The sequence below is a fragment of the Gopherus flavomarginatus genome, chromosome 14 (assembly GCF_025201925.1).
Source record: "Gopherus flavomarginatus isolate rGopFla2 chromosome 14, rGopFla2.mat.asm, whole genome shotgun sequence".
Lineage (NCBI taxonomy): Eukaryota > Metazoa > Chordata > Testudines > Testudinidae > Gopherus > Gopherus flavomarginatus.
In genome coordinates, this window is record NC_066630.1 from 3,614,010 (window position 1) to 3,630,238 (window position 16,229).

The window sequence follows — 16,229 nt, forward strand, 5'->3', positions numbered from 1 at the left end:
TGCGAGTCCCACCGCCCCTTGCTCCTGCCCACCTACATTCCAGGGGCTCCCTCCCTCCCTTGCTGCTACCAAGGAGCCCTCACCAATCCCACTCTACAGATGGGGAAACTGAGGCACAGAGCAGGGGCGACTGGGCAAGACCACCCAGGAAGCAGGGCTGCGAACCCCACTGCCCCCCTTCCCCGGAGCCACGTGGGCTGCTGCAGCGGAAGAAGGGCGTGGGAGGCAGCGGCGCGAGAGCCTCGCTCTGGTCGCGTGACTCCGCCCCCAGCCTGGCTTCGCTGTGGAAAACCCTCCGCCATCTACGCATGCGTTGAACGGACCGGGGCTGAGGGGAAACCTCGCGAGAACAAGCGGTGGGATGACGCAACAATCCGGAAGTGTCTGGAGAACCGGGAAGCGGCGGCTGCCGAGATGGACGGTAAGAGAGAGACGCCCCCATCTGGCCCGAGCCGGTTCCCGAGGCAGCGGAGGGGATGGGGAGCGGGGGGCAGGTCCCGGTCAGGGGGCCGGGGGGGGAGGGTAGGTCTGGGTTAGGGGGCCGGGACTGGTGGGGTGGGGTACGGGCAGGGTCGGGGCTGGGCCTGGGCCTGGGCCTGGGGGGAGGGGAAGGAGGTCAGGGGGCTGGGGCAGGTCAGAGCCGGATCAGGGGGCTGGGGCTGGGCCTGGGGCTGTGGGGGAGAAGAAGGAGGTCAGGGGGCCGGGGGGGTGAAGGGTAGGTCTGGGTTAGGGGGCCAGGACTGGTGGGGTGGGGTACGGGCAGGGTCGGGGCTGGGGCTGGGGCGTGGGGGGAGGGGAAGGAGGTCAGGGGGCCGGGGCTGGGGCGGGGGGGGGGAAGGATAGGTCTGGGTTAGGGGGCTGGGACTGGTGGGGTGGGGCGGGGTACGGCCGGGGCTGGGGCTGGGCGTGGGGGGAGGGGAAGGAGGTCAGGGGGCTGGGGCCGGGGGGGGAGGGTAGGTCTGGGTTAGGGGGCTGGGACTGGTGGGGTGGGGTACGGGCAGGGTCGGGGCTGGGCCTGGGGCCGGGGGGGATGGGAAGGAGGTCAGGGGGCTGGGGCAGGTCAGAGCTGGATCAGGGGGCTGGGCCTGGGGCTGTGGGGGAGAAGGAGGTCAGGGGATCAGGACCAGGACCAGCAGGGTGGGGGAGGGCAGGCCTGGGTTAGGGTGGTGGGATGGGGCAGGGGCAGGTCAGAGCCGGATCAGGGGGCTGGGCCTGGGGTGTGGGGGGAGGGGAAGGAGGTCAGGGGACCAGGACCAGCAGGGTGGGGGAGGGCAGGCCTGGGTTAGGGTGGTGGGATGGGGCAGGGGCAGGTCAGAGCCGGATCAGAGGGCTGGGCCTGGGACCAGGACTTGGGGGGAGGAGGTCAGGGCCGGGTCAAAGGTGGAGTTGTGGGTGTGGTGGTGGCCATTGGGGAGGGGAGAGGGAAATCAGTTGGTGACATGGGAGAGGGAGTTCCCTGTGACCCCAGAGTGGGGCCTGCCCTGTGGTCGTAGGGGAGTCCTGGGGGTTATCTGCAGGGCTCTGCTCAGTCGTCCTGGCCAGTAGGCTCCTGAGGAGGATGGTGGAGACCCTGTCAGGTGTGTGGCACTGGGTAAAGCTGGGGTGGGTAAGTGCAGGTGCACTGTTACAGGAGCTACATTGGTCAGGGAGAGAGAAAACTCAAGGGCAGCTTGTTTGTCCCTGGCTTTTCTGATGAATTGAAATAGGTCCAGGTATTTAAGAAAACTAAAATGTATTTAGAATTGCTGAACTGATCCACTTCCTCTTGCATGAAACTGGCCGAGTGAAGCTGGCTGAGAGTTATTTACAGGGATATCTGGGGTGTGCCAAGTTCTGGGTCAAAGGTCACCGTGTAATTGTAATCAGAGAAACCACAGTGACAAGTAACACAGCTCTTTCAATACAAGCCATGAAGCTGCCTTCTGATGAGTCACTTGTTAGTTGCAAGACAGAATGTGGTTTCTATTAGCTGCACTCCAGGATTAAGGTCCGATGCATGAAGTATGTCAAATTGAGAGAGAACTGCATAGTGAAGCCACTGGCCTGTACCGTGGATGCTGTGATACTTGCCAGATATGCATTAACTTATGGTAGATAATTTTTTCCAGAGAACATTTCAGTATCTAATGTTCAGTGAGTCCATTTATTTCAAAGAGCCGTATCCAGGGGATAATTCACTAGCTTGTACGGCAGTATTCTGAGCCAGTCCACATCCGAGCAGTTCAGATAGCACTCCTATTAATTACCCTGGGTGCTCAGGGTCTTCGTTAGCCGTGCATATGCCTGACCCTCATTGATTAGTCATGACATTGAAAGCAGGAGCCAATCCTGTGGGAGTGTCTCCAGTAAAACCCTCCAACAGCTCTTTTAACATGCTCTCTGAAATGTCTCATATTCCATTCTAGGTAGTTTTTTCAGTCCCTTCCTGTGTACAATGGTCCAATCATCACTGGCCTTAGAACCATTTAAAAATCAGTGTGTCGTTTGAGCTCAGTTGTAGCCAAATGAGACTCCAGCAGGGGTTGGTCAGCTGTGTGTAGACAGGCCTTTAACACAGGAGTTTCTGCTTCTGTGCTATAGAGTGACAGGAGAGGAAGGATTGGCTTAGTGGTTAGGCACTAGCTGTGACTTGGGAGACCTAGGTTCAAGTCCTTGCTCTGCTACCAGCTTTCTGTTTGCCCTTGGGCATGTCACTTAATTTCCCTGTGCCTCTGTTCCCCATTTGTACAGGGGGATAATGGCCTTGGATAAAGATTGGGAGGTGCCTACATACTAGGGTGATGGAGGCCACATGGAGTACCTTAGCTAGGTAGCCTGAGAAGTCCCCAGTGCACAGGCAAAGGCTGAGAGTACAGTGGAAGCCTCTGCTTGCCCAGAAGAGACTCTTCTGAACAATCATGGTGGTGGTATTGGGATATGCAAGCAGCACAACCTCAGCTGTCCAGGAACATTGGTGTGATGCTTTTAAGGGAAAGGGGGTGGTGTGTGAACTTGGGAGAGTCATCATAGAAGGTACCTCCCAAAGCACAGTTCCTTGGGTGAAAGATTGTGTGACCTTTGTTACTGACTGACAGCGACTCTAAAAACCCACTGTGATCTTAGTCACCTCCTCTCTCGTTTCAGATACACTCTTCCAGCTGAAGGTGAGTGTGTCCATTACAGGATTTTGCTTTCTGCCCCTGCATGGGGATTCATTATTATACACCTCCCAGCATGGGTTGCCCTGTGTGGCCTTGGTCAATTGAAAGTCGACAAGCCCAGCTAAACTGTTGCTCTAAGGCCCTCTTATGGTGTATTGTGGTATGGCTGGTAGGTTTGTACACAACCGAACTTTCTTCCTGGTACAGGCTGCTTACAAGCCTAGCTGACTACCAGACCCTGTACTAGTGAGGTGTTTTGTGGGCTCCTCCAACAGCCGGAGGCTAGGGTTGATCATCTTTAAGAGGCAGCTACTATCGGTCTAGGTTTATTCCTTGTTTTTAAATTTGGCTTCTCAAATGCCTTCTGCTCCGACCTTCTCTCACTCACTTGATGGAGAGTTCACTGACTTGGAGAAACCTCTCCCAGAACCTTCCTTCCTACCGTCAACTCCTATTGCTTTCATTGTTCTGTCTTCCCAAGGCTTTATCTCCTCCTTCCAGTGCTCTCCCTCCAGCAGGGGTGTGATAGTCTCCCAGGGTGAGGGGATCACTGGGCTTTCTGTCCACAGGGGCTGGGGAGAGGTCAACAGCTACATAAAGATCCCAATATTTCACCACCACCAGGCTGTGGTGGTGAAAGAACAGGGACCCTGTGCCTCTTATTCTGGGGGAGGGAGCAGTGCAGAGCTCCCTAGCGCTGCTGTGATTTAGACCCTGAAGACATCATCGATTATGTTGCAAGCCCTTGTCTCTCCTGATGTAAAGGAAGTGGCATTGCAGCTTGCGATTGCATAAGGTGCTTAACCTCCATTGGTGTGAGCCGCAAATCAGTTACATGCATTAGGCTGGACGGGCCCTTCACCTGGTAATTGGATTAAATGTAACAGGAACCTATAGCCGGTGTTCTCCTGTGCTCTGTGCTAATGAAGAGAGGCAGAATATATATGGTGCCAAAAGCCACCTCCTTTCCTAGAGGGGAGACAGAAATCCCTCCCCCAGAGCTGTGCCTCTATGAAAATCTGTTTAAAATAACAGCTGCAGTTCTGCCTCTGCAGTTCCCAGCCACAACAGGAAAGGGGAGCTATTTATCTAGAGAACTCGCATCGCCTGTTCTGGAGGGCATAGGCAATGTAAACCCAACCCGGAATTGTCATACATGGCAGGGGATATGAAGGAAAGACTATGCCAAGTCCAGAGCAAACCCCTTCCCATCACTCCCCTCAAGCACCAATCAGTCCCTTTCACTCACCTCTGAAAACGCCTTGAGAAGTGAGCCTGTGAGCATGCCCTGAAGGTCCCCGAACCCAAGCTAAGGGGTATGTTCCAGACACCTCACTGAGAGCCCCCAGGTCCCTGCCTCTTACACCAGGGGGCTGAAATCTCAAGTGCCTCCACTGCTCGCTACTTCTGTGTGTTTCACAGCAGGAGAGAGAGGACAACGTGCTTTAGCCAGTACCATGCCACAGGTCCTACTTGTCTGGCCAAGGAAGCCAGGCCTTCCTTCATAGCACTCCAGCTCTGCTCCATCGGTCAGCCAGAGGGGTTACTGCAGCTCACCGAGTCCCTTTGCTCTTGCTGCCTCTGCTGTGTGCCCACACACGTCCATGGCACCTGCCCAGCCAATCTCACTGCGTTTAGGGTTCTATAAAGGACAAGGCAGCCTGCAAAGGCAGCTGAGGCAGTGCCAGCAGACGCTGCGGGCACCGTGCACACACTTTGCTAGGACAGCCTGTGGGCTTTTGTGAGAGTTGTGGGAGCCTCTGGTTGTGTTAATGTTTGACCCTTTCATGGCCGAGCACTGAAGTCTGTTTCTCTTAGTTCACAGCAAAGCAGCTAGAGAAGCTAGCCAAGAAGGCCGAGAAGGACTCGAAGACTGAGCAAGCCAAAGTCAAGAAGGTAGCTGGTGCGGCTGAACTCTGTGGAGGTGGTGGAACTCCCTAGTGGAGATGAAAGTAAAGGCTGTGATGGCTAGGTGTCATTTCAGCCATCGCACCCTTGAGCCTGTGCTGTCAGTCCATGGCTCTGGATCAGAGGGATTACCACAAGGGATTGTAGTAGATTCCATGTAATAGCACCCTGGATATTAACACCTAGCCATCACAGCCTTTACTTTCTGATCCATCCCTGCCCCATTGACTTTAATATTAATGTCATTGACTGATGTGCCAGGCGTAATAGGCCATCCTGATATCCCCAAATCTCCTAACCTCAACCCTAATCCCGTCCGTCCTAGGCTCCACTAATCCTGATCCAAGCAAACACCAAAGTCCCTTTGTAAAGAACACAGACAATAGAGATTTCTGCACGACATCCCTTGGGTGGAAATGGGAGACATTTGTTTCTGACGTGAAGCAAAATGGATTCCTCCTGCAAATCTTTTCCCTTCCATGTTCCAGGCCCTTCAGCAGAAGAACGTAGAATGTGCTCGCGTCTATGCAGAGAATGCAATCCGGAAGAAGAACGAAGGTTTAAACTGGCTTCGGATGGCTTCCCGAGTGGATGCAGTGGTCTCCAAGGTGCAGACAGCAGTGACCATGAAGGGGGTAAGAGGCTTTGTCGTCTCAGAGACAGGAGGACAGAGGCTGTTTCCTGTCCTTGTACAGATAGAGACTATTGGCCCATCCCTTCCCTCTCCTGTCGACGTTCCTCTCTTCTTTTGTAACTTGGTTAGAACTGAGCTTTAGTGGTTGGCCAGTGCTATAACGCCTTCCACCCTCAAACTGGAATTTGGTCAGGGCCCGGGGCTAGACTGGGCATTGTCAGAGACTGCAACAGGTGCTTGCCTTGTGATGTGACCAATACATTTCACTGGGGGACCAGAAATGAGACCCTCAAATTTGCTTCATTTGTGGCTTCATCCATATTTGAGTCTGCAGGCTTGGAAGGTGTGTCCCTGGAATCACTCCGCTGCCTTAGTCGTGTGTCCATGCATGCTTGTGTGCAGGGAATTGGGGGTGAGTTCTCTTCTGCAAGGTACTGAGCACCCTCAAGTCCTTTGGATTTTGCTGGGAGCTGAGGATTCTTGTTCCCTCTTTGGATTCTGTCTGAAATCTCTCTTCACTGTGAGCCACAGGACCAACACTGGAGTCCCACCTGGACTTCCTGGAGTTATGTAGCCCAGCTTAGAGAGAGGGCGGGCAGCAAGAACAGCCCGTGAAGCACATTGCGCCTGGTGGGTGGAGCTTCTGTCTTCACGGTGTTTGTGCTAATGTTTGGAGTAACATTTCCGGTATGAACACTGAAGTGTGCACTGGAGAAATAGCAGGAGGCTGTGCTAAAAATGCATGAAGCCCTTGCCTAGAAAAGCTCACGGACATGGCTACTATTTTCACGTGACTGTCATGGTGAAGTTGTCTCTGTACTGTTAAAGGGCAGATTTCCAGGGCTGTGTATGAAAACGATGTGTGTCATTTGTATGTGCAGTAGATGCCAGGTGCAATTCCGACGTGCACCGTGACAGCTAGAAGGCTAGTGGATCACTTGCATGTGCATTTTCAGTAATCATGCATTTGGCTGCATGTGCACAATTCCAAAACTCTGTGGCCAGTCTGAGCTGAGAGTCCCCGCTATTCACGGCAGGACATCGCTGACCTGTGGTGGAAATGCCAGTAACACCGAATTTGCTTTTGGCCAGGCTTGGCTCCCACTCTGAACTGGGACATTTGTGTCAACTTTGTTTGGTGTATATATTTTCCAACCTCCTGTTACAGGTGACTAAAAATATGGCTCAGGTGACCAAGGCCTTGGACAAAGCTCTGAGCTCCATGGACCTACAGAAGGTCTCAGCGGTGATGGATAAATTTGAGCATCAGGTTCAGAACTTGGATGTTCACACCTCGGTAAGTGCTCTGTACTTGCTCACCTGGGGGTAGACTGCTGGGTGGCAGGAAGAATTTACTCGTTGGAGGCTGGGGGGATGCAGCAGAGAGAACTGTGTCGCCCTACCATCATGGGCTCAGGCACAAGGCCCTTCCCAGGCTCCCAGATGTGGTCTTTGGATTAATGGCTCGGTTGTTTTCAAAGCTCTGGTCTATAGTAGCTTATCAAGGAAGATCAGGGTTCTCTTGGGTTAGGAGCTGCACACAGAGAATCTCTGTCCCAAAGAGCTTATGATCAAAGCAGGCAGACACACAGACGAAGGGTGCGGAAAGTCTTGTCCCCATGGTATATTCCTGGGGAAATTCTGTGCCAAAAAATTAAAAATTCTGCACACAATATTTTAAAATTTAGCAAAATTCTGCTTATTTTATTTGTCAAAATAATACAATATAATCATGCTACTTTCAATTATTTTGATAATTTATTTCAAAATACCCATCAGCAAGTGTGTCTGTAACAATGCAGATAACAAAAAAGATTCAGGAAATGTTTTTTGACAGTTAGATTCCTCCCTAGGCATATTAATACAGAACATTCAGTAATTCATTTAAACCACACTACAGAAACGTATTTCCTGCACCCCTCAGAAGCAGTGCAAAGGGTTTGAGGAGTTGGAGTAATGGAGGAGATGTGGGAGAAGGGAGTAATTGCTGGAATGAAACCTGGTAGCGAACTGGAACGATTGTTCAGTGTGGGTGGGAGAAATATGGAACGGGTTTTTTGTGCGGGGGGGGAGAGGGATTGTTAGGGAGTTGGGGAGCCTCCCCTATGTAGACCCCTAGCCTCGTTCAGTCAGGAACGTCTGCTCCTTTCCTCATGTGGTCCTGCAACCCCACTCCCATTCAGCCCCAGCTCAGTGCTGTCACCCCACAAGTCCCTGTGCCACCTCCACTAGCCCTTCTGAGCCCCAGTCTGTGACCCCCCCAACCCCACCCCACAGCAGCCCTGTGTGCCCCATGCCTCCTCACCTGACCCTGTGGGCAGGGCACTGTGAGAAAAGCAGCCTTTTCTCCACCCTCTCCATGGCTGGCTGCTCTAGCCATGAGCCGGCCTCCCTCTTTTCTGGTGCCACAGCAGCCCCTGGTGAGTGAAAGGGGTAACTGCAGTGCCTCTCTGATACAATCCATTTTCTGCAGAGAAAAAAAAAAATCTGTGGGGGATATGAATTCTGCATGTGAGCAGTGGGGCAGAATTCCCCCAGGAGTAATGGTACAGACAAGGAACTAGGTGCCTTGCCCCAGATCACATGGGGAGTCTGTCAGAGCTAGGAACTGAACCCAGACCTCTTGAGTCACAGGCCAGTCCATCCTTCTCATCATGATGGTCTCTGGCTTGTTTGATTTCCCTGCTCTCTCCAGCATGCTCAAGGGGCTGGGCCACAGGAGTGATTGTAGCTCATGTTCTGTTTCGATCAGCCTTTGACCTGATCAATCTGGGAGCAGTCTAGAACGTTCCATCCTCCCAAGTAGAGCTGGCCTTGAGCTCATTCTTGAATATTGCTTTGACCCTGGATGGGCAGTGTCTCTGACCAGGAGACGAGAGCTGCCCCTGACGGCAAGGAAAAGCCCCTGTGCAAGTGTCTGACCATATCTACAGTATCTGAAAGCTTCATTGAGAACCTGAGGCAGCTTGGAGGCTAACATGGACAGATGGGGTCCATAATGCTTCATACAGCTGTGTGCTATCAGGTGCTGGGTGGTACTCTGTCTAGGGGCCTCAAGATCTCTCTGGCTCCAACCCATCCTCCTGTCCTAAGGCCTAGCTGTCAGGCTGACAAGGATGTGGAGAACCCTCTGGGGAAGAGAGCAATGGGTCAAACTCAAGATCTGTAACTGGCTCCTACAGGCAGGAACGTGGGCTGAGTGGGTTCTTCAATGGAGCCAGATGGTGGCTCTGCTTCAGATACTGACTCTGCCCATTGTAGGTGATGGAGGACTCCATGAGCTCTGCTACCACCCTGACCACGCCGCAGGAGCAGGTGGACAGCCTCATTGTGCAGATTGCCGAGGAGAATGGCTTGGAGATCATGGACCAACTCAACCAGCTCCCCGAGGGGGCTTCAGCAGTGGGGGAGAGTTCTGTCCGCACCCAGGAAGACCAGCTGTCCCGAAGGTTCTTTCTCTCCCCCACGTCCCTTGGTGTGATTGTGTCCCTGGGCTTCCTGTTCCTGGCAGCTTGAACTGCCCCCGGGCATCTCTTTCACAGCTCATAGGGGGTAGTTCAGGCAGAAGGGATGGCTGGGAGGGAAGCCAGCTGTTGGAGCAACCGCTGGGCTTTCGCATCCCCATGCATGGTGGAGCCTAGCAAAGCTCTAGAGACGCCATGTATAGGCAGCGCACCGTGTCGTGGTCCACAGAGGAGAGGGGCTTCCTGATTCTACTAGCAGTGGGGCTGTGGGAGCACCGGGGAGTGGAGGTGGTAGAAGGTTTGCTTGCTCAGCTCAGTAGATGGTGGGAGTGGTCCAGGCCCGTGCTTGCCTTGCACAGTTGATACTGCTCTGGGCGTGCTTGGCACAGACCTTCAAACAGGCTGTCTCTCTGGAACCTCCCCGGAAGAGGCTTGAGGCCATCTCTTATTGCTGGTGAGCTCCTCTTCCTCCTCCCCATCCCCGCAGCTCTGCATGCAGCTCCCGTGAGAGGGCCCCTCAGAGAAGGGAGCCCTGCAGTTCCTGGCTGTACAGAGCTCCCTTTCCCAGAAGTCACTGCACAGCTGCCAGACTCTCTCCAGGTTCTCTCGCTTTGGGCTGTCTGAAGCACAGAGAGGAGAGGTGGGTCTGGTGTGAGTGTCCTCAGGGTGGGAGGCTCTGAGAAATGGAGACCCTCACCTGGCTGCATCGTGTGGTGTGACTGGATGGTGCCTCTTGCTGAAGATGACTGAGTGTCTGTCACGCCGCACACACCCGAGATGGCGTGGTCCTGGCTCCAGGGCTCTGCGATGGAGGGAGATGCTGTTCTTTCTCCTCACTCGTGGGGCCATCAGATAGGTTATGAGATGACAAACAGAGCATCCAGCCTTTCCTTAAACTCCCTTTGCGCTCTAAGCACTATTCCAGACCACCCCCAGGAAGCAGCCCAACTGCTTCCGCACAGAGCCCTGCCTGATACTCCCCCCTGGCGGCTGGAAGGGGCTTGTCCTGGGTCCCATCTGAGCTCAAAGGTGTTTCCAGCATGGAGGCTTTCTCCCCATCCTCCCACATGCTTGCAGTGCACCTGCTGCTCTCTGCTGAGGTCAGAGTTCGCATTGGGCCCCCCGCTCCCTGGAGTTGCAGGGAGTGTAGGTGCATGTGCTGAGCCCCGGGTCTCTTTGGGCTCCAGCAGCATCACACTCTTCCCTTCCTGGCCGGTGGCGTCACATTGCCGTGCCGTTAAACACGCCCGTGTTTCGCTGCTGGGGCCGCTCTGGCCTGAGTGCAGGAAATGCATTGGCTGTGTTGGAAAGTGCTGGTAACTCCCCCGCTAGACCGTACATTGTTATCCGTGCTCCAGAGGGAGACTTCTGTCCCTGCAAACCGCCTCCTCGCCGATTCAGACTCATTCCATCACTGGGCGTAGTGCCCAGTTCTCCAGTGAGCAAGCTCCCCCCGTGCTCTCTGGGTTCGCTTGGAAGCAGCTCCCGTGTTCCGTGCTCCCCTTTGACTCTTGTGCTGTTTCTTCCAGACTGGCTGCCTTGCGGAATTAAAGTCTCCCGTTGTTCTGGATGATCACTGTTCCCCTACTGATCGTGTGTGGAGTGGGGACATGTGGGAGAGCCACCCCCCAAAGCTCCCACTCTATCCCTGCTGTGGCCTTCTGCTAGCAAAACCAGAACCAGCAAGCCACTCCTTCAGAGCCTGTTCTTCTGCGGTGGACTCTGGTCTTTTCCGACGATGACTACTCCCTGAAGAGGCAGCAAGAAGAGGTGTTGGAGGGAGGTTTGCCAAGTGAGCGTGGCCTTGCTCTGGGTGGCAGAGTGTTCAGGGCTCTTGTCTTTAAAGCAGCGCTACCACTGCCTCTCTGCATTCTGGGCCTCTAGGGGGAGTGAAGATGCTGCTTTGATTCTAACACTACAAGGAGATCTTGTTGGAAGGGGAAGTGCATGTTCTGATGAGACACTGGGTGCCTGCCCATCTCTGGATGGCTGTATCTCTAGCAAATGTGTAGTGCATCTTTCTCTCCACATCCTGTACATTGGCTCTCTTAGCCACAGTGTGCTTTGCTGTGGGTGACCCTCCTACTAACAGCATGCAGCAGGTAGTGCCATGGATCCTTCCTGTTTCCATCTAAGCCCCTTCCTTCCCCACTGCTTATTGTAGCTGAGGGGAAGGAGTGCCCGCCTGGGGTGTACGTGCACATTGGTAGTGTTTCATGGGTGAGGCAGCTGCCTTGGCTGAAGGGCACAAATCTCTGTAGTGGTGTCTAGTACATCCATATTCCCAGTTATCTGCTAGTCCCTGGTGCAGCACCTGTAGCATTGAGACGATAGGGATCCCAGCGTGCAGGGATCTCGCTTTGCCCACTCTTAGCCCTGGCACTGCTTGTCACGTTGCCTGCCCTGGATTTTCTCACCGTTAAGTGACCTTTGAGAAGTTTGCCTCCACAACCACACGCTGTGACCACTGAGATCTGGGATTCTTCATGCATGCCACCCAGGGAACGAAGCTGTCCTGAGCTGCTCCAGCCTGGCAGCTTTCAAGGTGCAGCGCTGTCTGCTGGGAATGCCGGGGCATGGTCTGTCTCCCAGCTCTGTCACTGGCAGCATGACAGCGGAGCAAATGTCCAGCCCCTCCTGTGAATGGTGAGGATGTCTCCACTGTCCCAGCAGATGTTGTACTTCCCTCCTAAATACCTCTGTTGCCTTTACCTCTTGGGTCTCTTTCCCCCGCCTCCGCTCCCTTCCTCAGGGCTGACACTGACAAGATGCCGCAGCTCCACTGGTGACTGAGTGTAAGCTCGTCACTTCCTTTAACCCAGTCGACACTGCAGGCCCGGGAGCCAGGCTGAGAAGGAAGGATTGGCCCGCACACTTTCCTCAGCCCCAGGCGTGAGAGCTTTGAGAGGCGTACGGTGTCACTTCTCACACTCAGCCTCCTCTTCAGCCCAGCTCCGTGTAATGGTGGGAGACAGCGCCGGGGAAGTGGGGAGGTAGCGAGGGGAGATCTGAGCCAGGTTCCCATTCAGAGGAGTTTTAACCCCCATCCCTGCTGGCTCTACACTAGCTGCCATGTGCTGGGAGTCTGGTACCACTGTGCTGGAGTCAGTGCAGAGCACTTCTGGCATACCCAGCAACATGGCGCATGTGTTTGGCAGCAGCTAAAGTAGAGAGTGGTTACTGTGATGAACGGCCCTGGGACTGGAGTGCTGGTTTCACAGGGAGAGCTGGCTCATAATTCATTAACTGTCTCTAAGTGTTAAGTGTCCAGTAGCTTCTCACAGATGTGCTAAGGGACCTGCTTCTCTTTGGTTAGGGAGCAAGAATTCACTGCTTTGGGGAGCAGGGGAGGCAGATGGCATCAGACACACTCCCCATCACCGTCATCCCTGAGAGCATCCGGTGCAGCCTGGTGTCTGACGGTGGCTGGCCTTGCCACTCTCAGTCGGAAGGCATGTCGCTGGGGTACAGAGTCAGCAGGCTGGGGGTTCTGGAGCACTTACGTGCAGACACAGTTTGACATCTCTGATATTTTCCCTCTGCGTCTTGTGGCCTTGGAAGATGCACGTTCGCCTCCTTTTTGCGATTACCCTGAGCTGGGCTGTTTGAGTCCAGCTGCGGCTCCCCCCCCACGGTGACAGAGGAGACACAGGACTGAGGAGGAAGCTGGGGCTGTAGGTGAGCTCCAGGGCCGGCTCTAGCAATTTTGCCGCCCCGAGCACGGCGACACACCACGGGGGGTGTGCTGCCACTCACCGATCGCGCGGCTCTGGTGGACCTCCCGCAGGCATTTCTGCGGAGGGTCAGCTGGTCCTGCGGCTCTGGTGGAGCTGCCGCAGGTGTGTGTGCGGGAGGTCCACTGGAGCTGCTGGACTAGTGGACCGTCTGCAGGAATGCCTGCGGCAGGTCTACCGAAGCCTCGGACCAGCGGACTGTCCGCAGAAACGCCTGCAGGAGGTCCACTGGAGATGCCTGCCGCCCTCCCAGCAACTGGCAGAGCCCCCCCGCGGCATGCCGCCCCAAGCACGTGCTTGGCGCGCTGTGGCCTGGAGCCGGCCCTGGTGAGCTCAGGGGCTTTGTTCCTAATCCTGGCAGGGTCCTGGACTCACTTGTGACCATGTGTTTGGTCTCTGTGCTTCAATCAGAGCCAGGTGGGTGAAACGCAGGAGCCCCCCTGAAAATCTGAGCAGAGCTTTCCAGGGCAACCCCAGGGAGAGGCTTTTAACAGGGGTTGAAGGGCAGGCTGGCCTGGGGCAACTGTGAACATCTTGTTCCACCCAGCTGGGGTGTTTTCAGGAGGCACAGTGAGCACTAGCCCCCCTGCTCCTACCTTGTGGAAATGGCCTACCCCTGCCCAGCTCCTCTCTTGGCAGCTGTGTGAAATCAGGAGAAGGGGCTGGCCCTGCCTTTGCCCTGGGGAGGAGATCCTGCCCTCTGTAAATGAGCCTGTTTTTTCCGTGAGGTGCTGTCTGTGTTTTTACAATGCTGCTTTCCGTTGCTGGTTTTGAAATGAACACTGTAAAGTCCACTCTGTGTTTTAAATAAAGGGACTGTCCCTGAAAATCAGCCTGTCGGCGTTCCATGGAGCACCAGCTTCTGCCAGGGCCCCGCTGAGATGTGGAGCCGTCACGGCAGAGGCGGGAAGCGGCCTGGGTAGGAGAAGCAAATGCAGTTTGCTGGTCTCGGGTCTCATGGCACTGCTGCTGGGTTCTGGAGGGACCGACACTGGCCTGTCTGAGTCTGACCCCGGCTCAGGGAGGGAATCCACCAGCCCTGCCTCTCAAAGGGCTCCTGTCAGGCTGGTCCTGCTCCTTGTGTGACATGGAGCTTTCCAGTCCCCCCCCAACCCCTTTTGATGCTAGATTTACCTGGCTCAGCCAAGCACTAGCAAACATATAAGGAAGAGTCATGCCCTGGCCCCAGGGGCTGGACGTGGGGAGCCCTAACCTATCTTCTCCAGCTCTGATTTCTGGGACCGTTGCACCTTTCCGAAGGATCCAGGCAGCCCCATGCTGCCATGAATGGGGAGTGAACGCTCCCCACCGTGCCTTGCACCTCAGAGGCAGCGTCGTCGGTGCTGTAATTCGCTGTACCGCCCAGGGGAGCCGTCTGCTAAGCGATGTGCTTCTCTCCTGCCGCCTCGCAGAGCAGCCTCTCCCCTGCTGGCTCCAGATCCAGGAGGTTGCATGCTGCAGACTCTTCACGTCTTCCTCTCGCACAGCAGAACTGAGCGCTCAACCGGCTGCATCCACTCTGCTGCAGCAGGCGCTTGTGCCTTGCAGGACGTCTATCAAGATCGTGGTCTCGCAGGCAGCTCTCCAGTATGAAACGTACCCTGTGGGCTGAGTGGCCGGGGCTGCTGTGGTGTCAGCAAATGTTGAGGGGGGGAGGAGGAACTTCCACACACTAGCCAGTTCTGAGAGAACTTTTTCTTGGCTCCTCCTGGAAATGGTGTGTGGAGACGGTTCCTTAGCTGGCTTGTCACCAAGAGTAGGTGCTGCAGGCTTTTCCCACTGATCCTTCAGCTGCTTTGGTTCCTTGAAGCAGCTTTTGGGGTAGCTCTCTGTTCCTTGTTCCCCTCCGTTCTGACTGGTGCCCACCGCCAATTCCCCAGCCCTGCATACGGGGGTTTGCAATGCAGAGAATGCTCGAGGACAGCAAAGCTCCTCAACAACCCAGCAAGGTCTAGTGTCAACCAGTGCAGGGAACAAGGCTCCCTTCCCCTGGTGGGAAGGCGGGGGAGCCAGCACTGCCACTTCTGCAGGAGGCATGAGGGGGCGGCAGCAGGGGCTGCTCGAGTCAGCATGGGCCATCAAACTGAAGGGCCGAATCCCACATCAGTAGGGGCCTTCAGCTCCAAGTACATGCAGCATGGCCCAGCTGAGGGCATCCCTTCGCGGGAGGAGGGCCTGGGCACGCTGGCACTGCCAGGCTCAGGCGGGGCCCTGCTCTGTAGATACTGGAGGGCTCCAGACCTCAGCTCTGGCATTCTGGCCCCTCCCAGGGGAATACTAACCCTGTGTTGTGTGGGGTTTCCAGCCCTAGCCCTCTCTTCCCAGAGGTAGCGTGTGCCCTGCTGGCTTGTCCCAAGGTGAAAGCACCAGCACCAGCATAGCTTCCAGGGGCGGTGGGGGAACTTTGAGTATCAGAGGGGTAGCCGTGTTAGTCTGGATCTGTAAAAGCAGCAAAGAATCCTGTGGCACCTTATAGACTAACAGATGTTTTGGAGCATGAGCTTTCATGGGTGAATACCCACTTCCTCAGATGCATGTAATGGAAATTTCTAGGGGCAGGTATATATATGCTAACAAGCAAGCTAGAGATAATGAGATCCGTTCAATCAGGATGAGGCTTTGAGCCTGACTCAACCCATTTAGCCCCGCACTCTGGGCTGAGCAGTGATGGGTCCCCCACCCACAGGCCCCTGAGCCAGGCTGGGGTTGAATAGGGGATGAAAGGGCCTCTGTCTGAGCACCCCACTCCTCCATCTTGCAGCAGGGGTAGAAGGCTCCAGTGCCTGCCTCTCTGGAGGGACCTGGTGAGGGGTAGGCAGAGGCCTAGGATCACTATGTATTCTTGCCAGTTTCGCTGGCAGGTGGGGGCTCTGTACTGCAGCCAACTTGCAAATGCCACGGGAAGATAGCTTGCTTTGGGGGCTGTTTACCAGGTGTCCATTGCCGCCTCCGCTGGAAAGACAGGCTGCTCTTTAAATGTTAGAGGAAATTGCTAACAGGATGATTGATTGGCCAGCTAATTAGCTAATGATTAACGGCTGCACAGTGCCTTCACCATGTAAAGGCTGCCACAGATCCTTACTGCTCTGCACTTGCAGCTGGGCTCTTCTCCCACCCCAGCCTTGTAGCCCCAAGGGCTTCTCAGCTACACCTTTGGTGCCACAGGCGGGCTCTGCTCCAGGCCACTGAGCTTTGTCTTGGGAAGGACCAGGATAAAAGGCTCTTCCAAAGGGGCTTTTATCCAGGAGCCGTGTCCTGCTCCTGCCTTCAGCATGGTGGAAAGCTGGGGGCTGGCTTTGGGGAGGTGTGGCTGGTCCTAGGTCATAGACTAGACAGACAGCAGGGAGCA

General features: G+C 55.1%; 1 protein-coding gene across 3 annotated transcripts; it reads left to right on the forward strand.

The window, feature by feature from the left end:
- The first annotated feature begins 318 nt into the window (after nt 1–318).
- Nucleotides 319–13,709, forward strand: CHMP1A (charged multivesicular body protein 1A). 3 transcript variants are annotated; one of them, XM_050922677.1, is made up of 7 exons: nt 319–421; nt 3,124–3,143; nt 4,959–5,036; nt 5,537–5,683; nt 6,851–6,979; nt 8,944–9,131; nt 10,676–13,709. In XM_050922677.1, the coding sequence occupies exons 1-7, from the start codon at nt 415–417 to the stop codon at nt 10,695–10,697; spliced, it is 591 nt and encodes a 196-aa protein (XP_050778634.1). In that variant the 5' UTR covers nt 319–414; the 3' UTR covers nt 10,698–13,709. The 3 variants fall into 3 exon arrangements, with proteins under 3 accessions (XP_050778634.1, XP_050778633.1, XP_050778632.1); XM_050922676.1 differs by lacking the exon at nt 319–421 and adding an exon at nt 1,524–1,577; XM_050922675.1 differs by lacking the exons at nt 319–421; nt 3,124–3,143 and adding an exon at nt 3,156–3,309.
- Nucleotides 13,710–16,229: the final 2,520 nt, after the last annotated feature.